Here is a 23,872-nt window from a genome sequence, read left to right as displayed (position 1 = left end):
CCTAAAATCCATTCAGGACCCTGGATACCATAACTGATGAACCTGATTCAGTAGGAAGAGAATCTGAAAAGTTTTTGTTGAGTTTTGACAATATCTCTGCACGATTGACAGGTTATACAAGGATTTAGCTTATCTACGAGTAAGTATCGAACAATGCCGTTACAATATTATCCTCGTAATTCTGTTCGTAATGTTACACATGTGTCGTTATTATTGTCGAAAAAAACTTACTATGTCCCATGCAAATGTGTATATGAAGTGTACATGGTATGAGTATTTCGTCAAGAATCATGCTTGATCTCAATGACAGATCACAAAATATGCACACAGCAGCGTTTCAAACAATAACGTGTCCGTCATTTTTCTGAGAGTGCCAACAACTACACTCGACACTGGCAGTGGCTGCTACGAGAGGTCCATCGACTATTCACGGTTTGCCTTGTTTCCGGAGAACCCGAAACATACTTAACTTTCCCATCACAACATGTTAACAGATCCTTGAATCCTTTCCTGAACTTACGACTGAAAAAGCAATATATCAACGGGTTGACGCAGCAGTTCGATGATCCCAGCCATTGAGCAACAGGGAATATAATATCGCTGACAATTTTCTGTGAATTGACATCAACTTCAGGTTGGATCATTCGCCAGAATTTTAAGCCATACAATGGCAGCCATGAAAATGCAAACAGGATGCAGACGACAGCAAGCATCTTTATGACCTTAACCTTTGATCTCTGTATAACGCCAGTGCTACTGTTTCTTTCTCCCAGTGTACCGCGTCGCCAAACCTTAATTCCAATAAGAACATAACATACAACGATCATAGCCAATGGTATCGTGTAGCAACAGAAGAAGATGACGCCCATGTAGTAAGCTTGTTGGATGGTGAAGCGTGGCCACTCTTCAATGCAGAAGTACAGAACTTGTTTGCTGTTGATATACTCCACTTCCTTATAGAAGACGAGCCAAGGAACCATTATGGCAAAAGCTGTCACCCAAATTCCAAGTAAGATAAGACGAGACTTGCGAGTATCGATTTTTAACACAAGGGTGTGGCAGATGGCGAAGTACCTGTAATAAAAAAATTTTGATAAAGCCAGCAGAAGATGTAACTGTGGTCTGTAAGGAAATATCCATCTGTACATAAAATATATTCATAGCGATTATTTCCATTTACGGTTAACATGTTTTATGCTATGTATGGTGAAGTGTACAAAAACACAGAAACTATTTTGAAATGCTTTGATTATACAGAGATGGGAAGATGCAGCATACGTTTGATGGATGAGATATTTAAAATGTATTGATAACAGTTTTAAGATGTCATAAACTTCGTTCACCAACTTGGTTCTTGACTTTATTGCGACAAGAACAATTCCCAATACACTGACGGATTAAAATTTTGCCAGGCTTTACATTAATGTGAAAAAAGGAACTGTAGCAATCGTTCTAATGAAGTATTCCAATATTCCTTGAAACGTATGCGAAATCGTAAAGACGTCTTTTTTCAAATCCTCAATATTCAGCAATTCGACTGATTAAAGCTACTTGAAAAGATAGCGGTAGCGCCACAATAGAAGGAGATTCTGTCAAAATTGCATCCAAAGGAATAGCATAGTCTTTGAGACTTTCCAATGAAAAGAATGCTTATTGTGTAGGTCACAATAAAGTTTGAACAGTACAACATGATTAACAGGAGAGATGAGGCATGTCATGGAACGGTCAAGGTCACAATGCTATTTGGCCCATGTATGGTACCGGTACCGGTACCGCTAAATGTAGTTTCATTGTTAATCGTCTTGTTTTCAGATCCACTGTATTTGTTAGCCACCATCTGCCTTAGCCACGATGTACCTTGTATATACTAGACACATAAGGAATCTATGCACACCAAAATTATGAATTTTGGGACAGTGTTTTTATTTACAACTACAGGTATGAACACAGAAAGTACTAGAGATAATCAAACGCACATGCCAAGCGATGTGATGCCAACTGATGGTGGCCATTGGACACTCACTCTTTTACTACACGTACAGGACGTGTAGCTGCACACAACATGTGGAACTCAGAAATTGCTGCCACTGTCATTTCGTGATCCTTGGTCATTCAAACATTCACAAATTCACATTGTAAGTCACATGCATATCATGCCACCATTATCATTAGCTCAACGTCATGAAGCCATTGATGTGGTTCAAACGGGAATGAGCCCACAACATGTGACCGCACATTTCCATGCAACAGTAACACGATATCTGATTGACCGGTCGTTCTCGAAAATCGAAACACTAAAGACGTCGCCGAACATCCAAGTTCTAGGCGTACCGTGTGACAAGACAGACTCTGGTACAGGTTCCAGACGGAAGTGACCATGACCTTGACCATTCCAGGACTGCACCGTGTCCATCCAAACAGTGTCAGGAATCGTTTACGTCAGCATGGGCCACAACGCCCTGCTACACAACCCTGACACAACGCCACCTAGACAACCGCGCATGGTGGTCATACCCGTTACTTAATTGGTGACTTCGTCGAGCGACCCCTACTCTATTTTGCACTTCTGACATCATCGTAACGGATATTGTTCACGTTCTTTTAACCTTTTGTGGCGGTTCGGTACTTCGGCGTATAAACTGTCGACACCATTTCGTCTTTGCTGTGTTGTATTCCAATTCTATATGCATTCAATTTTCTGTGTGCACAGTTTCCTTATGTGGCAAGTATATAATTATCTTACTGTACTTATACACCACCTCATGCTGTATAAGTATTTATACCGAAACGTCGCTATTGTGTACAGTCGCTATTGTGATCATCCACAAAGACTTGTCATTCATATCACAACCGTACTCCGTTTGACTCGAAATGGGGAGATGACATTCCCCTTGCCACTGCAATCTTATCACAATAGTTAAAATTGTGGGATGTTCGAAAGCAAGAAACTGAATCAGTGACATGAGAGACTGCGACTCAGATGTTCATGGAGCGACCTCTCCACCGCGTCGTGTGTATGTTTACGCTGTTTCTCCTCCCGTATGTTTTGTTAAAGATGTCAACTGCCACATCTAACAACATGATAGTTTCTTTAACAGCACATATTGTTGGGAACAGGATATTAATGTCCGTGCACCTTGTTGACATTTAATAAGCTATTCCCGATTTTAAGCTACTTTGCTGCAGCTATCCTTTCCAAAAGATTAAAAGATTTCCTTGGTGGTAGAAGTAGGTGTAATGTGTTTGTCATTTCCGTTGAATGAAAGTGCTTCATCTCTAAGGCCAATAACCCAGTGATGGATTTGTTAATTGTTTCTTTAGCATGCCATAAGTTGGTTGCATCAATGTTTCTACAATAGATTCTGATTGATAAAAGCAAATATGACAACATGACTCACGGGAATCCATAACTTCTCCCAAACAGCTAATGCGATATTTACCTGTTAAAACTGTTACTAGGTAATTATAAAGAAGTGGCTAAACTAAAAGGTGAAATAAATACTGACGTTAGATTAGACTCTGAATTAACATGAAACCTAGGCAGTAAAGGGGTAAATGCTCTTCCGGTCCTCAGTGTGGCTGCACTAGAAAAATGAATGACTGAACTTTACCCTTGGCGGAGTAACTGCTTTGAGTCCTTTCAGCGCTCTTCAGATGACTTTGGTTATAAAAGACGTCTATCAACAGGTCGCACGTTACAACAGAAATCTATTAGGCAATGCTTGCGATGATGAGTAATTTTTGTCAAATCAGGTGTTTTCAGGCTTTGCATACCGACAGCGGATGAGAAAAGGCGGCCATTTTGAAAGATGGCCTCAAATTTACGTCATGGGTTTTACGGATGTTATATGCCCTTTTCCGCAAACACTTACCTATGGGATCATCCGTGTATGATTAATAAAACATAAAAAAACATATTTCAAGATGTAATATTTTGTCTTTATTATTATTATTAAACCTTCAAAAATATAAATATATTTATTAAATTTTTTACGCTGAATATGGGCCTGCCCTAAAGGGTTTCCTTAATGTCATTTTCCAGGAAGCACTGAGCATGTTCAGAATCGTATGGCAGATGGACTTGCGAGTCAATATGACAGGCATAGCAAAACGGTAATAACAATAATGAGACACGCTGTCAAGTCGGTTAAATTTCAGGTACTGTGTGTTACCTTTGAGCAGAAAAAGTTGGACAGTCCCTTTACATTAATTGCATAATCTACTTTTCATGTTTATATTTTGGTGCAAGATCACTTATTAACAGTTATGAGTACGAAGTGACTAGGACTGTTTAACTTATCAACCCAGCCGACGTCATCCAGGCGAAGAGCCCAGTTAGGTTACTCTTCTCATCAACACACTTTACAGAAACTGGATTCGGTCCCCGTTAAGGGACGAGAGATTCATTACACGGTCGATATTTTGATTTAGTATTTTATTTCAGATGGCATTTTGGCGATTTCGAGTGGTGTGTGAGTGGTCCTCTTAAGGAAGGATGACAATATATGAATGAACAACGCCTTTATTGCTATGAGAGTGACGTTTCGGTATAGGTTATCGAACGTTATCGAACGTACACCAAAACGTCGGTCTCCTGAAAGTTTAGAAGTTGTTCATCCATATATTGTCATCCTTCCTTACTACCCGACCCGTGAAGGTCCGGGGTAGAATAGACCTTCAGCAACCCATACTTGCCATAAAAGGCGACTGACTATGCTTGTCGTAAGAAGCGACTAACTGGATCAGGTGGTCAGGCTCGCTAACTTGACACATGTCATCGGTCCCAGTTGGGCAGATCGATGCTCATGCTGTTATATGGTCTAGTCTAGACTCGATTATTTACAGACCGCCGCCATATATCTGGAATACGGCTGAGTGCGGCGTAAAAATAAACTCACTCACTCACTCCTTACTACCCCAACATCTAAATGCCTCTCAAAGAAGCTAAAAGAACGTTTTCTGTTTTTCGTAGAAGACCATCCGACTTTATTTATTCAAAACATTCGGTCTACTATTCTTTCCTACAAATTGCATACATACACGGTACAATGGTTTCCCTGAAGTCTTCTCTGTAAATAGTCGACTATGGGCACACTTGGTTTGCATTCATCACTGCACCTTCAAGCACATCCTCGATATCTCCAGGTACGTTTGCGGCCTGATTATTTTATTACCTCCCTTTGCTGGCTCCGTATTCTCACAGTAGCCAATCAGCTAAGCCGCCGTTACGACCGAGCTTATCAGTATCAACAAAGATAGCGGTCGCGGCTGTGAAGGTTTGTTCGCAGTATGACTCATCTTTTGAAGAAATCATACAGACCAATTGTCTGGTTCGAAAAATATATGCAAGAACTCTTTCTACCTCTCTCAGAGTTCCTCTGCATGAACTGCGTTGCCAACTTTAGTCGGTTAGAACATTTAAATAGCGAAATTGAATTGTGAACTTTCCACCGTAGACACCTGATTGGAGAAAAATTTAGGTAATAAAATTATCGGGCTGAGTAGTAGATGCCTCCAGGGTATAGTGGAGATTTATCGGAACGTATTCCCTGGATATATCGAGGATGCTTCAAGCAGTACAGCGCAATAAAAATATTATCTGCAACGATCATATCCATATCACTTTCTATTATTATCAAAACTGATCATGGAGTCCTTTCAACACTGTACTAGAGGACCCCCCGCATATTACTTGCCATCCTCGCAGGATGGCAATTGGCTGTTTTTCTCTGTCAATATGTCACTTTCTCTGAAGACAAATATCTCTGACTTTGTAATACCGTGAGCCGAACGAAACCCCTTTGAAAACTAATGCGATCGCAACTTTACACTTAACCCTAATCCCTATAATTTCATAAATTATCCATAGGCTAATGACATCTAAAGTGGAATGGTTGACGGTCCTTTTGCCTCAAACAAACACTTTGAAATTTTGATCGGTCGCTCATAGCGTCATCGAGGCCGAACTGATGAGATATCTAACTGTAATCAGTCCTGATACTTTAACCTAAACGATTCAATCACTGTCCAGGCCTGACTTTTAGTTCACTGGGTCAATTAAACAGTGTCCTGGAACACACTCTTGACCAGCTACTAACTCAACGCTATAAATGGGTGTGGCCAAGGCAAGCTAAAACACAACATATCAGGTTTATTACGGAGACAAATGAGATGCGTGTCTTTGGTCTCGGGTATAAAATCTTTTTATATATGGCCTTTGTGAAGAAAGAAAGGCAACCAAAAAGGTGCAAATACTGCTCATTATTGATGGAGAAAAGCGTCTGGTGTCAATTCAGGATACATGGGTACTATGATTACCAGATGGGTATGTTACCTACAACAGGCCTATTGCAAGAAAGCTTGAGGCCCAGCGTCTTTCTAAATGAATGGCACTAACCTTGCCACCAGTTTACTATTGATTGGAATGAGAGACATTTAGGATTTTGTGTGGCCGGAAAACATCAGACAAATTTGAAATAGCCTTTACAGGTCGGAACAGATTTGTAGATTTGGTATTCATGTACTGTCCAAATACAGTGAAAAGTCAAATAATTAAGAAGAAGAGTTGGATGCACTTCAGAATTGCCAATTTCTGTCCGGGGTCTCCAGACGGTGTCCACATATATAACATCAGAGAATCCTTTTACAGACTAAAACGATTCACCGAACTATTCCATAAATAAGAAAGATCTATTACGTGCCTTTACTTCGAAATAATTTTGACCATATATTTACCAAAATGTGTACGCTACCTATGTTAAGGTACATAAATGCGTCTCTGTACATTGTGTCCGTCGACTAGATCATTTAAGTACCTTGAGTAGAAGTTGTGTTCAAGCATACGTAATCTCGCTAACCACAGAAGTGTATTTCCAAAACAGTGATATATCATACATACATGGTCTCAGCTTGTTCTTGTTTTGAGAAGTATGACGATAACGTACCTGTCTAATGCAATTGCTGCAAGGGTATTAACAGACGCACACACAGCAACTCCTTGGAGATATGGGGTCAGTTTGCACATGAAGGCACCCAGTTGCCATCCTGAAAATAAACGCAAACGTTATTTGACGATAATACACTAACGATGTATGTCAAGATAAAACGAGATGTGAAACACTGGGTTATCTATCTGTTTGTCTGTATCAGTCCCTGAGATATTTTGTCTATTTCATATTCATTTATTCATGTCACTGCTGGGATTCCGATTGAGAATCTCCATAAAATCATCTTTGTTGATGGGCCAACTGAGATACATCGGCAGGTTTCAAATCAACTCTTTTCCAATATTTGGATGCCTGCCCAAGGTTATCATCACGTCTTGGCACATAGGTGCTCATGTTTTAATTACTCATACGTATTCATTTGAATCAGCATGCCGTCTGAAACACAAACGATACCTCTTATCCTCACATCGATGTCACAAACTGTCAGCAGTCTGCAGGACACACTGTCTGAACTCATTCATTAAAACACTCGGACGGAGTTATTTTCATTAAAAGTATATGACCGTACATGCAAGCTGTAGCTGTGGTTAAAGAGATGTATTTATTCTGTCTGATTATTAATGTCTTTAGCGTGTGGTAGAAACGAATATTATGCATCAACTGACAATAATTAACTTCTCGGAAGACAGCAGTCATTTTTGCGAAATATGTGTTTAACATAATGTTAGGTATAACGGATGCAATAATTAATCTCAGTACCGGTTTCCAGTCACAGTGTGCAAGTGTTTGTGTCTGGATAATTGTGTGTTTGTTTGTTTTATTTCAAAGACACAAACCAATTATCACTTCAAAGTCCGTCAAGAAAAATCAGCACTTTCATAACGTGGACACAAACAACCCGTTTGGGACAAACATCTGAACTATATCCAACTGTTCATTATACGGAATCAGACAGGGTGAGATCAAAAGACCTCTAACCGTCCTATTGTTGAAGGGTATCAAGTCAAAGACAGGTAATTAAACGTGCGCTACTGACGCAGCGGGCTAACAGGTCTGATCGAATGATTGACATCAATACTGATCTCGCAAGGCGGTTGTGGCCAAAATTAGACCTCGTGAAAGGGAAACTCGATAAACTGTCATCTGTTCATGGATTAAAACAAATAGGAAGGCAGTAACGAGGAGCTTCAGATTATATACCTGCAATTCTACTTAGAGTAGTCACCAAACGTATAACAAGGGAGATGAGTTCTGTTGTCCAAGGATTCTTTCTGAAAATTACCGAACGCAGTCAGTTGTATTAACGAGAACAATAAATGATCCGAAATGATGCTACATCTAAACTTCACGTTTCAAACGAGCGAACAGTACCTATGGCGTCACATGGCATCTCTGTGGTAGGAGCTAAGGGTAATTAATATTATTTTCTCTTCGTCTCGAATGAAGTTAGTGCATTGTCAGAGATTCTGATCTAATTAGAAAAAGTCATCCTTTTTTCATCTCTGGTAACCTTTTTGTCCAACCTTTACAGAACAAGGTCAAATGAAACATTCATTCAATTAAAAGAGAATGGGAGAGTGGCTTTTGATGTTTGTTTTCTAATGGCTTTTGTTGTATCGTCATGGCTTCAATGACATTCCTTTCAAAGAAATAAAACAACAACACAGAATAGTCCTGATTTCATAACTGGTTATGGAAGATGAAGACATTATTTGATATCTGTGAACTGTAAGCATGTTTTATTACTCTTGACGTTAACATTGTGAATTTGCAACATGTGGAATGTATCTTTGCAATGATGGCATTTTCATCTTATATCAATTGTCTGCTATTGATCTTAAGAACTTAAAATGGAAACTGACTGTAGTGAAAAGCAATTACGTTTTCATACAACATAATCATAAACTCACATTCACCCTAACGTTATTGAATCAAGACGAATGGTACTATCTGGAACACATACGGGCGCCAATCGATCTGACCGTGCTGTTGAAACGATGAAAACGAATTAAGGAACTCGGCAATGGCGACATCTTGAGATTTTGCAATCATATGAGGCGTCACTTAGAAGACATATATTTGTCTAGTGCAAATACGGTATTGGGTATAATGTCACACATGTCTGTCAGTCTTGGAAATGCTCCTTACACCTAAATGGAGTGCTAACCAGCTGCTCGCCAAAAGAAATCATTTTAGAGATTGTAATTAAGCCTATTTGACTCAAACGTACAGTCATTACCTTGAAAAAAGGAAGGTTGGCTTCTAAACCGGATGTACTGACATACTGACTTTAGAAATGTGGTGAAGTCGCGTAATTATACCTTTTGGAACGCTCCTTCTGGCTTTGCTTCTCATAGGTGAATTTGGAAGCATTACGTTTTTGGAAATGCTCACTGTCTCGAAATATCAGAATTTGTATTAGTGACTAGTCACTGAAGAGGCAAACATTCCAACGTAGCCTGATGATGTATCAGGAATATTTTTGTGTGTGTTCCTCTCGAAGGACAGGTGCAATTTCTGCATATACTTATACATAGCGTTGGATAGATACAGCTACTAAATGAAAATATTAAGTGAAAAATATTAAGAGTCATATCAATATTAATGCAAATCAATGTGTTCAACCGTACGTCATCGCTAGAGAGTACCTAGTCTTGACTTTTCTCCGAAACAGCTTCCATTGCTGTGAAGGGCGAAACAGCTGGCAAAATTGCAAAAAGAGATCTCTAAAATCGTGCAGAAAAGGATTAATCTAAATGATAATAAAGGAAACAGAGTTACGTACATAGGGGTAATGCACACTTGTATCGGATGATGTGCACCAGTGAGTGATGGAGTATGATTTAAGCAATATTCCATCAATATTCCATCCATTGTATGTCGGAAAACACAAGAAATGGGTTTCAGACATCATGCCCCTGCGGGAATCGATTCGGGCCTTTGGATTGAGGATAGAACTCCATGTGAAAAACTAAAGCTTACAGAATGATGATGAACGCGCATGTAGCATCCGAAAAAAATGAACAAAACCATGGACTATCATCAGCAGTTCAAAAGCTGTCAACGTCTCTGATTTGTGTACGTGTTATGATGTCAGCATCAATTCAATTTCCAGAAGTATTCGTATAATGTCGTACAAGCGAATGGAGATGCTAACCAACATGTGCTAGTTACAATGCACATGGCAGTTTGGGGTATATGACAAGTGCTTATGTAAAGGAAGCATTTTGAAACCTACAAAACTACAACCTACCATTTAAGGCTTTGCTCGTTTTAAGTTTGCCCCGTCGCTATAAAAAGGAAATAAAGCATAAAAGCAAAACAACAGGGAGAAATTACCATAAAAAATAAATACAAAAACAAACAAAAACAAGAAAAAAGACAAAAAAAACCCCCAAAACAACAAAAAAAAACAACAACAAAACAAAACAAAAAAAAAACAACACAAATTCCAAGATAAAGAAAACACTATCATGAATAAAAAACCGACAATGTGGGTCCGCGCCATGTGTTTATCTTTTGTAGATATCGTTTGATTGGGAAATTGTTTTAGAACTCTTTTTCAGTGGCATCATTTTTCTAAGTGGTAAAATATATATTGGGTAGATCACAGGTAAACAAACGCACGCACACGAACGAACCAGTTTACCTATGATTGACACTAATATGATTGTCACGAATTTAGCTGAAACCATGAGTAATTGAGTTCATTTACGGATATACTCGAACGAACTGATCAAGAGCTATCATTGTGAGTGTTCCCTAATACATCATTTTCTGACAGTACAATTTGCAACTCCTTTCTGGCATAGTCTTTGTGGGACGCTGTAATTCAATATTAAGGGGATTGCAGAAGCTATATCACATGTGTTTGGCATAACGCCCAATTTATATGATAATTTCGTAGTTCGTATATAATACTAATTGCAAGTTTAATACATTCTTTCGCAGAGTGACAGCAAAAGACGATAAATGTTAGGAATATCCAAAACGTATTACGCCGTATTGGCAATTTTAATACTGCAAATATTAGTTTGGAAGGCTACTGTGGAATTGTGTATTCCGTCCAAACACCCGTTAGACTAAATGTCAACACATCGCTGGATTTACCATCGCTTGACGCATCAATCCCATATTACTGTTTTATTGGCTCCATGCAGATTGTCATTAAACTACAGATGGATAACCTGTGTGAGACTTGCCCATAAACTAGCAGGGTAAAAGGTCAACAGCTATTACGACATATCGTCGGCAACAGCACATTAGTTTCTGGATGGAGTTAATTAAACGAGAAGCTACTCAATTTTCTTGTTGTGGGACCAATGTTTTGTGACAGAGTTCCATCAGAAAGTCCAGATAATATGCTCAAAAAGCATCTTGAAATCCATGGTTATCTACACATTATGATTGTTTCCTTGTTTACGATATCGGCTCCGCGTGATACTTTTCATGTATTTGGCTTGAAGATTGATCTACGAGGATGGGTTCGAGATCTGACCAGGCAAGAAGACGCCACACGCAAAGAAGGCAGTATAATTTACAAGATGGGTGGTATGATTAGAAATCAATGGGAACAAATTACCTGGAGTTTATATGCATTTGCGGCCATGCTCTGCCCGGATCCGTTCCTCTGACCCAGATTCGCATATATGTGGTCAGTGAACGGTACCCACTGGTTTTCATATACATGAAGACGAGGTGAAAAGGTAGTGCTATAAAAAAAGGTTCGAGATTTTCCAAATTTACATCAAGAAATATGATTATTTAACAAACCATGTCACCACGTTGATCCTGGTTTGTGGACTCTAGGCTATGATACTCTAAATTATGTTTGGTCTTGTACACCATAGTCGAGTTCGTTCCACCTACACGTGTCTCAAGGCAACGTTCCACTACACGTGTCTCAAGGCAGTCTGTATATAATCGAATCTGAACCAGACAAACTCAGTTTGTTATTTCAGCAGCTTCATTCCACGCCAGCAGCTACGTATCAAGCCTGATCGCCCAAATCTGTTTACCCGCCTTTTAATGGCTTTTAACGGTTTGCGGCTGTCCTTTTGAATGTATCCTTACCTAAGCAGTCTGGTTTTGGTGCCCAAACTGAAGGGTCTTATGGTACGGAATCTGTCAGTTGGATCTGTCAGCACCTTTCGAGGCATGTCAGTACCAGTCTTAAAGAAACTCTCAAAAAGTCACTTCAAACTCGCGAGCTTCAGGTCCATTTGAGACAGTAACTACGACAATTGGCAGAGTTAGTCACTATCACGCGATGTAGTTCAGTGCCAAACAAACGGTTTCTCAAGGGACTTTGTCAAAACCTTATAATATGAATCTTGATACTCGGGCACGATACCCTAACTCAAATAAGAAAGTTAATATGAAAATATTCGAGTCTCAGTATTTTGCCAATCAGTGTTCCATTTGCCCTCTGTTACGCCTAGTGATTTACTGTTTCAACAAACGCACTATGATTAAGCACACACGTTGAATAATTATCTATGCATTCAAAGCAATCTCTTTCATGTTATCCTGAAATTTGTATCGTATGTATATTGATTCTTCGAAAACTTTACATTAACCTGATCATACAGCTGAAACAATGTTTTAAAGGGCGTTTAACCTAACCTTATTCACTCACACAAAATTCTCTATTCACCAAAAGTCATTTTGCTAAGAAGAAAAGCAAATATCACTTCAAATACTTGAAAATGCGTTTCGGCTTCGATGAGTTTCATGCATGTAACTTGTTCGAGTGTCATTTTAGAAGTTTAGAAGAAGACATAATTGATCAAAATATTATGGATAACAAGTCCTTTATTTTGTGAGTGAGACGTTTCGACGAAGATTCTTGTACCCTTGTCAAGAAGAAATCATTAAAACTTCTGTATAAGGAAGTTGTTATCCATAAAATTTGCTCAACATTCATGAGAGCATTAATAACATCTATGAAAGTATAGCACTATTGATGATTTCTTACGGCATGTTTTTTCATCCCCAAAGTGACTTATTTTGTGCCATAGAGACACACTGAACTTGTTGGTATGTCATGTTATTAAGTATTATTATTATTAATTCCCTGTTGATACGATTTAATTACCATTTTCACGATGCCGAATTAACGAGGCGTTTCTTATAATTGAATTCTGGCTCATCTTGCCTGATGATTAGGTAAAGGGTTCGTACAAGGGCGATATGTTGTTCATACACGCTGTACGACAAATATATCTGTCCTGCAACTATCACAAGCAGCTCAGCTTCATAAGATGAAAGCACCGTTTTTAGACAAGACATTTTATTATTTATTACTATCTGGCACTGCATGCTTTGAAGCATCTTTATACGTAGATATTCGGGATTGGAATTGTCTTGAATTCATTTACAGTCAGATTCATGACTGAAATCAAATAATCAGCAACAAACATTTTCTAACTGAATACATGACGACTTTGTATGATAATGTCAATTCATACTTTGATTTGTGGACAGCAAAACACATATAAATACTAATGAAAGCAGAAACTGGGTAACAAGAATAATTTATTAACTGAAACTGATATTGTGATGGTAACCGGAAACGATGTAATGTTGCAGCATGCCTCGATCCGATGATTCGAAAATCAATGATACCATGTCATATTAAAAAGTCAAGGCATGATTAAAAATTGTCTACATTTAAACATGATATTTTGATCTTTTTTGGACATGCCGAGGCGTAGGCTTTCAGGTGGCAGATTATTGGTACGCATGAAGCTGGTTTGTCCTGTCTCAGCATTGGGTCCAGATGATAACGCTGTCATTAGTCGCCTTGTAAGGAAACATGCGGCCACTGGTTACGTCAAGGATCGTCCACGATCAGGAAGGCCGAGAAAGACCACTCCCCGTGTCCTAGTTCGCTTAGTGAGATGCAGGCCCATGACCAATGCCAAAGATCTCAGAAAACAGTAGAGAGTGGGTGTTCGTCTCTCAACCAACACCATCCGAAGGAGGCTCAGGTCCGCTGGACTCCGTGCACGTCGTCCAATCAGACGTCCCTTACTCACTGACAGACTCAGGGCTCAACGTTTGGCGTGACGTTGTCAACGGCAAAACCACCATCTGAGGACGTGGCGTAGGATCCATTGGTCCGATGAAAGTCCTTTTCTTCTTCGTGTTACTGTTGGCCGTTGGCGAGTTTGGAGAAGGTGTAATCAGACTTATCAACAGCGGATGATCCATGGATGGACCCTTTGACGTTAATGCTAGACCCATTGTTCCAGAGCTGTTTTCGCATACTAGCAGAACAACGCAGTTGACAGATTACCTTGGCCTGCGAGAAGCCCTGATCTCAACCCAATTGAGCATTTATAGGACCTGGGGCGTTAAGTTCAAGTAAGGGATCCACCTGTTCCAAATCTACAAGAATTAGCCCAGGTTCTTCATGAGGAATGGCAGAGGATTCCAATGATGCGCATTCGGCGTTTGATTTCCAGCATGAGGAGGAGGGTTGGAGCAGTTATCCCGTGCGAGGGGAGGATACACCAAATACTGATGTCACCATTACTGTTGGCTTAGGATTCAACAGTGAACGGTTTTTTTTGAGAACTTTATGTACGTTAGACCACAGACATTGTGTGACCATAGTTTTGGACATGATTATTGATAACGTTTTTAGTGACCCCCATATGACCGTCAATAAATTACAGCCGAAAGTAGCAGCAGTGTTGGTAGATGATGGACCGACACTTTAGATGGTTCAGTTAACGAAATTATAACCATGTGTTTGGTTTCCATATCACGAATGACCAGTGTGTTGTGTTAAACACAATCTTATAGCATGAAAATGGGTGGTGCTTAATTAATGCTCATGTGTATAGTTTGATGTGTTTAGATGGACACTTGACCTAAAGGTCGTCTCGTGCAAAAACGCAATCAAATAAAGCAGACGAGCTATATGCTCACACACTCCCGAAACATATGGAACGAAATGTGAGATGGCACCAAAAGTCGTCTATATCAGCACATACCCAATGGAATGGTAATGAAGTGCTTTTCATTGATTCTGTCACTTCCTGGGAGAATTGTAGACGTAAAACTGACACATGGACGTTGATTCTTTGTGGAATGTAAGCTAGGTTTATTCAAGTAAGACAGGGCAAGTAAGTAAAGGGCAGCAGTCATTTTGTAAACTTACTTCAGATACCACTAAAGTGTTTTAGCTTGAAACTGTTACCTCTAAATGCTGCAGCTGCCAGACGCGAGTTATGGCCGTTCTTTCGGCTGGCGGAGGTAGACTGGGGGAAATAGGGGTAAATATTAAAGATACTCAGGAAAGGCTGAATAATACCTAGTGGGAAATGTGTACGAGTTCGGTGTACGTCCACCGTAGCTGGTTGTTTCCGCGCTCAACAAAATCCCTTCTCTATAGGTAATAGAGACCCTCCAGTGATTGGCATCTTGAGTATCAGTCATGTAATTGTGTTGTGCATCAACCGAGTCACTGAAGTTGAAACATGGCGTTATAAGTTGGAAATTGCATCCGCATACAAGAAACGACACATACGACAAGCATACAGTATGCTGGGAATTTTCACACGGTTTCACCGCCCTGTGGTGGGTGAGTCAGAGTTTACGCCGCTTTTAGCAATAATGAACCAATGTCACAGCATAGATGTGTTTCACAGAACTGTAGTCACGTTAGGGATCGACACCGGGTCTTCGGAGTAACACTTTAATCACTGGTTTACCCATCCCCACTGTCCTTGAAACTGAAAATGGCAATAGCAGCAACATGACGTTTAACATGTTTTTTCTCGACACTGCCTCAGTATTGCAGTTCGTGCTCAGTGAAACAGGGGCTTAGTTTTTGCTGAACTGTTTCAAATTGACAAAACCTCAATACCATATGTTTGAATAACACAAACACAAACTATGGGAACACCATAAAAATTGATAGTTATACATACACATAAACGTGGTGAGGCCAGTTATACACTAAAGTAAATGCAACATTTTAAGTGCTTTTTAAAACGACATGCTAGAACTTATATTGAATCAATATTCGTTAAGTTTGCCTCAAAAGGAATGCCAAAAACAAGGGTAATGAAATACACCAGCATCATGTTTGATTCAACTCCCAAAACACAAGCGCCTAGTGCATGTGGAAGACAGTCTCCCCATGGAGCTTGTAGCAACTGGGTACTGGCAGTTAGGAATCTGTTTATAAGGGCTTTGGAACATTGTGGTAACATTGCCGACGTAACAAGATGAAATCCTTACCGAATCTTACTGAAACGTCAGTGTCGAATCGCCAAAGCGCTCGTAAGATTAACACATCTGAATGCGTTTACTCGCTGTTCCCATACATTGTGTGGATTGATGGTTGCATGTGGAAGACTCGTTTAGTTTACGTCATCGTACAGCTGTAATACTGCTTAAACACATGAATACTCATGTTATTGTTACAATTGTACACTCGACTTTTCTTATAGCACAGATTTCTTCCCGATGTGGAGAGGGTTTTGTCGCTTCTGTTTTCATGAACAATTTATGACCATTTATGACTGATGTCGTCAGATGAAGTGCACCGTCTTCTGAAATATGTTTTATCTACCTGTATATATCTTGAATATTTGTGTGAATGGAATCTAGACAGACCATTGTGTACAAATGAGCATTGCATATCACCGATAGTTGTTTAGTAAAAAGGATTTTCTCTTTACCTTTTTCGCTTACCTCCGCAATCAACAATGTTTAAACCATATGACGGCGTATTGGATCAGACACCTAGAGACAGGCATCTTTGTGAGGCGATGACCACTGGTCTATGATATTGGGAGGACACGCATCCATTTGATCCCGTTTATCGACTTTCACAACAAGCAACAGTTAAGACCAATTTTAATTCGGCATCTGCATATATGAGCTCCATGATTGTTTGTAGGTAGCGTCTGACCAAACTACCAAATATTCTCGGCAGAATGGGAAGAGCACCTTTGTCGAAGTTGTATTGACGAGTGTTGATATATTTGATATAAACAGATACTGCATGCGTCCTCAAACACAATTCTTCCACTTGTGTGAGGCTTGAAATAGTAATAGGTAACGTTGTACTGTAAAAAATACGAGAAATTCGTTTTGCTGTTTGATAGTGACATTATAGTTTTCGGACATGAAGACACGTGAAGGTCCTAGGGTAGAATACGCCTTCAGCAACCCATGCTTGCCATAAGAGGCGACTAACGGGGTCGGGTGGTCAGGCTCGCTGACTTGGTTGACACATGTCATCCGTTCCCGTTTGCGCAGACCGATGCTCATGTTGTTAATCACTGGATTGTCTGGTCAAGATTATTTACAGACCGCCGCCATATAGCTGGAATATTGCTGAGTGTGGCGTAAAACTAAACTCACTCACTCACTCACTCACTTCAGACATGAAACATTATACAATAACATTTAATTATGCTTCGCTGTGCATGCACTCGATTATAATTTTAGCATTTCTATGACTCTCTTCCATAATACTGTCACTAGATCAGAATGTAAAGAAGACGCATCTATTTTATATAGCTTACTTCCCACGCCCATCTATATGTATCTATACTTATGAAACCTGTCCACTTAAGGCGGCTGACTAACTCAACGCTGTTGTCCACATGGTCACAGAAACTGTTGAACAGCAAGGCACGGTGCATCAACGAAGACATATCAGTGCATACGGAAATCGATAAGTAATAGCCAATCGTGACAAATATCTGTAACTGGTTTCGACATCTTCGTGGTATTTTCGTGTTAATTGTGGCGGTAATTGATGGGAGCCAAACACCAAAAAGACACGACTGAACGTTGACCAATCTGTATGTTACATCATAGCTTGCGGGTGTATGTAGGATTTTGATTGATCATATGCACGTAAAAACTACTAAACCCACGCCCAATTACCTTTAAACTGGAAGCTGTTGGCAGGAAGTGAAAAAAGCAAAGCGAGACAAGCATTGATCACCTCTAGACTTAAAGTTCTTAAAAGGGACAAATAAGTTGTACTTGATAATTGACTAAACTCTAAACAATTTCGACGGGCGACGGTGAACCTTACATTGATAGACCATTGCTAAACACCCATGACAGTAGTTGTTCTCGAAAAGGATAAGCAGTAGCAGTTCTTGCAGTATCAAGCACCCATGACTGTATTATTATCACCCAAGGAATTTGTCAAATACGTCGTATTTACTACTTGTCTTATCAGCATTATCTGCATTGCTATCCCATTACCCACATGCCCAATGACAGTGGTGAGACTATTTGGTGTGCATTCTTGCCTTGTAGCAAGAATCTTTTCTTTTCTTGTACGTCCCATGGAATCTGTTATGCGGTTTTGAATTTTATCTTTTGCAAAGCATATTACACTGGTCCAAGTAACAATTATCTAATACCCGAATTACTGATTTAAAGCAAAGAAACTTTCTATAATCTCTCTAGACCATTCTGTCGATATCATAAAGATGTGCTGATGAATCATCGTCAAATCATTCGAGTTTTTTTTGTGAATAAGTGAACGCATCCTGTCCCATCCGTGGAATAGTTATTTGTGTGACATGTACACATCTGTACCTCGTTTCATAAACTGAATATGGATAGCAAAGACTGAACTGCCTAGGTCAGTATCGTTGTATTGCATGGCTTGTACACATCTGGGACTTCTTGTTTTTTTCATGGGTTTCGTTATTTGTTTCAATGAACATATATGTCACTGGTTAGTATGTTCATCCATGGATTTCACGGTATCTATAAACGCCATTCAAATCAGTAGTGGTGCTTGTGAGCCTTTCTGGAATTAACAGTGGTACTATATCCAAAACAACTGAGATATGTTCTATGACAGCTTTCCTGACGTTGAATGACATCTGTATGGATTTGTTACATGACAGGACAGGACATATTATGAATCACAACACTAATCTCGTGACCTCATGAATGTTGTCAGTTTCAGGTTCTAGAAGGTTGGCCATGTTGTAGTTGACTGTTGTAGTTACATTTTTGCAGCGTTGAATTCCAAATGCGTAGAAACGTGGGAAACTTATTTCTATCGTCCGTCGAGGTAATATGACTTGATAATAATGAGAATAATCCAAGTTACATACATCTACGTGTCTCAAGAATGATGTCGTTGTGTTGCTTTGAGACCTTTTTTCCCATATTGATCACCTATTCATGTGATGAGATTTATCTTGTCAACATTTTAACCCTATGGAGGTGATGAGACGTGTCTTGTCAATATGCCTATGCGAGTGATGCCGTGAGACTGACCTATCTTGTCTATATTCATATATTGGTGATGTCATGAGAAGCGCGTTGTCAAAACTGATGCCCTAATGATGTCATAAGATCTTGGGCATTGGGTAGCCTCGTGGTTCGCTCGGCACACAGACGACCTTGCCCTAATATTGCTGACAGAGGCGTAAAACTGAACTCAGTCACTCCTAAGACCTATCATGTCAATATTGATGCACACTGAACATTTGAATTGCCAGCTGGTCAAAGTATTTTACGGTTTAGTCAGTAAGCGTCATTTCACAATGCAGTGATTATTCCAGCTAAATGACATCAACCTTGATGAGATATACCACGGGCGGTTCTGGCTATGGGGAAGCTACATTGTTCCATTTCACAGATTTTGTCAACATACAAGACTCGCAATATACTGTTTGCATTAAGCATGCATATTTCCGGACTCATCTGACACCATGTGAGAAGTATAAACGTCATCACCGTATAGCTTGGATTTACCACCGACATGATATTGGCTTCACTTTATGGACGATAACTCGCAGAGACCAATCGAAGTGGCTCGCAAGCATAGTGTGTTTGTTGAGTCGGGCTTACTAGTTTTGAGAGATCGTGGCTAATGAATAATTCCATATGCACACGTACAGCCATGCTTAGCTTCATCCTAATCCAGAGTAGTCAGCTTTGATATGCATGGTGTTACAGACAGAATGTTTCCTACACGTAATGTGCTGCAATACATACATACATACATACATACATACATACATACATACATACATACATACATACATACATACATACATACATACATACATACATACATACATACATGTCGGCAAGACTCAATAGTTGATTGTATAGCTATTAATGGACATTCTCTCTATACTTTGAATTGAAAGAACTAGATTCTTCTCTTTCACAGGGCATGTTACAACATTCGAACATTGAAGACACACACACACACACACACACACTAACTGAAAGACTAAACGAACCCAAATTAACATCATGGTAAGATATAAACTAATAGAGACCCCTAAAATACACACACACACACACACACACACACACACACACACACACACACAAAACAAAACAAAAAAAAACAAAAGCCAAAAAAAATAACCACATGATGTCAGTCCTTGCAAATATCTATTGCATGCTTCATCAAATGTACCTAAGGTACGTTTGATCCTTCCCAACATTCAACTTGCCCTTCATATCAATACTATTTCAAGAACTCAAGCCTTTGCGGTATACATTTGAGATTTCAAAAGAGCGTCGAAAGTTGTAAGGTTGTGTTTTTGAAGAATTCAGTAAAGAGTTCGTAGAGTTTAAAGGTAGACATTTTAAGGGCATTTAAGAAATGGCGCATTTCAAAAAATGACAACACTGTTTATCATCATCATTATGTAATAGTGATTCATAAACCAAATGTACATGATACATTTTATTGCGTGTAATTGGCTCTGCTCTTTGCAGAGATGTCTTGATATGCATAACGAATATCTGCCAAGTCGCGTAGTTCATTGTACTATTTGCGATTAATCAGCTTGGGACTAACAAATCTACATGAAATAAACAATGGAATAAAGCGCAAATGCGACACTTAATCTGACCGGATATTGAATATGTATTGTACTGTACATCGTAAACTGAAAGGTCCACTCTGATTTGGCTTCTCTCTATTGATCCCTACCTTGATCTGTCAATACCTTCTGAAGTAACTTGCCTTAATTTCTATGTGCGCCGTCAATCGGGATATGGCGTCTGATTCATCTCGGCGTAAAGGGCGATAGATGTTTCAGTTTATCAGTACAGGTATAATCAATATTTTGGTAAATACATGCTAATGGGGATATAGCAAACTGTTTGAGACAAGTAAAAATACGCTTTACGTTTTAACATCACCAAAGGAATAAAACAACGGCGTACAGCTCTGGCCCATCTATGGATTTGAACCCAGAACTTTGGAGTGATCAACGTCCATTTTAAGATCCATGCAACGTTGTAGTCGGACAGAGGCATACATTCATGCTATTTGCCACTGGGGATTCCAAAACTCAATGCTGACATGCCCTCATCAGGATTAAACACAAGGTTTGTGGACAGAAGAATTAAACACACGAATAGGCATGCTTGAAACTGGGTCAGCACAATGTCATACTGACGATGTTTTTGGTGTCAGCCCAAAATGTGATCAGGGCATGGACTCAGACGTTTTGATCATTTACCACGCGGCATTCTGGCGTTCCATCACATTCCGGGAAGACAGGTGCCTCCTGATTGCCGCGAAACGTCATCACTTCGTGACTGCCACTGAACTCAGAAATGACCTGTTGAACGTCAGTGGCGTTAAAGTTTCTACTCAGTGCGTATTTGTCTCGGTTAAGCCTGTCTCCGGTCACGGAGGGCACACATTCGCTTACCGTTAATCCGACATCACAGGCACGCACGTTCAGAGTGAGCTGAAAATCACGTCAATTGCCAGGATTGGGCTTCATCACTATTCTCTGTTGAATCGAGATATTGTCTAGACGTCACAGATCGTCGTGTCCGTGTAAGGAGTAAACAAAGAGAGAGATTTCAGAATTCTAACCCAGCTGAACATGAATACTGTGGAGAGAGCTTAATCTAAATCTTTGGCCTGGACGAACCTATCACTATGTCCTCAAGGGGACCCGTTAGTGGATGTGAGGTGAAAGGTTGAAAGTATGGGTGTATAAGTGGTACCGTATTCTGATGCAACTGAATGGACTTCGTCATTATTGATAATAACAGTGAAGCAAAACCGTCCCCACACCCCAACCCTATCAAACATCAGGATGTCTTGCCCTTTATGCAGCGCTACAAGAACTTGGCAATGCTCTTACCTAAGAGGGAACAGTATTCCCATCTCAACCATTCCGCTCGGCTTTGGAGCAAGAGACGAAAGTACCAGCCTCTGATAGCAAGCCGTGGATCGTATACTCATTTATCTTGGCAATAATGTTCGTATTTATTTCTTTGAACGTGAACGTGACGTATTCGTCACAAAATCTCATTTTGACGGAAAATTGGACTGACTATTGGTCACAAGTTGTTAGGTGGCATTTTGTTGGTACTGTAAAATTACCTATCCTCATCAATCATGTCTCCATGCAAAATTATTTCAGCCTATTCCAACTGACGAAAGGAATTAGACGTGTAAATTTTAAAGAAGAGTCGAACACTGAGTAGTATGGCTACGAACTTTCAAAATATCGGGCACTGAATGAATATTTGCCAAGTAATGGCGAGATGGCCAACCATTTAGTTTGTTTTTTATTACGAATCACTGACTTCATGTGAGTGAAATACAACGGTATGTTTCATGTTTCAGAGTTTCTGTCACATCACATTTAAGACACATCTACGACAACGTGCGCCATGTTCGATATCATGTTCGACTTTGATACGTATTACTACTTGGCAAGGCTAAAGTACTATGAAATCACCATAAGGCCCAAACAAGCCGAGTCCACATATAAATATTTTTCAAAACACGGTAGTCATATTTTAGTACAAGAAATCGCATCCATTAGTGATAGGCATATTTCTTTTACAGCAAAAAGCTGAAACGATGTGCCTTACAGATGCACATTTAATTACTTGAAAACCAACGGCCTAGTGAGTAATTACATCTAAAGTCCGTGGCGATGCATGATACAGATATGAAGTTGGCGTTCTTTTGAGTCAGGACGATTTCGCTTGAGGAGGGATTTGGTTTAATAGAATTGAGTTCAGAAAAGCTTTTGTTAAACGAAATTATATCTCTTCAATAGGAAAATTTATTTCCTGTAAAGGTGAAATTTTTAAAAAGTGAATTAAATTACGTTTCTTAAAACTTATGGTTAGAAGGAAGGCATGGCGATTAAAAAAGGAATACAAATTCAATGACAGTGTGAAAAATGGCCTTTCAAGATTACTTTGTAAGTCGTAATGCCATTTTCATTTCATTACCCGGTCAGTGGTTTCTATTACAGTGATCACTTACCGTTATAAAGATTAATCATCAGATTGACAGGCACACAGAACACGGTGACAAGAATATCGGCTACTGCCAAATTCACCAAGAAGTAGTTCGTGACAGAATGCATGCTCCTTTTCTTAATAACAACAGAAGTCACCATTGTATTCCCAATCACTGATGTCAAGAAAACCACAGCATAGGCTGAAGAGTAAATAATAATCATATACAGTGGTTGTTTTAGCACAGGAACAAGAACATCTGATGAATTGCTGGAACTTTTCTCCATAGTTTCCGAGAGGTTTTCTTGGATCATCGCCGAGTGTTTAAAATAACGAACCACTCATTTGAACACCTTCGCCAGAAAACGATTAAGCCGACTCCACTGGTTCACTGTACCGTTATGATCGAAGCAAAGCCCCATTTGTCAACCGTCATGGAGACACACATTTCGACTCAAATAATCAACTGTCCATTCGTAATGCTTTGACGGATCACCAAATTAGGACATGATCTATACTTTCTTTGAAAGCAAGACAAAAGGTAATGACATCCCCTCGTGGGCATGTCCAGAAGACTCTCTTCCTCCTTCATCTAATACCAGTGTTTAAAGAATAATACTACTGGAAGCGTGTGAGAGTCTGCAAGCCTTAGCGTTCTAGTTGGTAAGAAA

General features: G+C 39.6%; 1 protein-coding gene across 1 annotated transcript in view; it reads right to left on the bottom strand.

Moving 5' to 3' along the window:
- Nucleotides 1-380: 380 nt before the first annotated feature.
- Nucleotides 381-23,872, bottom strand: part of LOC137284705 (neuropeptide SIFamide receptor-like) — an 84,364-nt gene continuing 60,872 nt past the window's right edge. The window contains exons 2-3 of the mRNA XM_067816622.1: nt 6,945-7,044; nt 381-1,074 (exon numbers count right to left, since the gene is read on the bottom strand). Of these exons, the coding sequence (XP_067672723.1) occupies nt 381-1,074; nt 6,945-7,044 (794 nt within the window). The remainder of the gene's footprint in view (nt 1,075-6,944; nt 7,045-23,872) is intronic.

Source organism: Haliotis asinina, chromosome 5, assembly GCF_037392515.1.
Source record: "Haliotis asinina isolate JCU_RB_2024 chromosome 5, JCU_Hal_asi_v2, whole genome shotgun sequence".
NCBI lineage: Eukaryota > Metazoa > Mollusca > Gastropoda > Lepetellida > Haliotidae > Haliotis > Haliotis asinina.
This window is presented reverse-complemented; position numbering and strand designations above follow the sequence as displayed.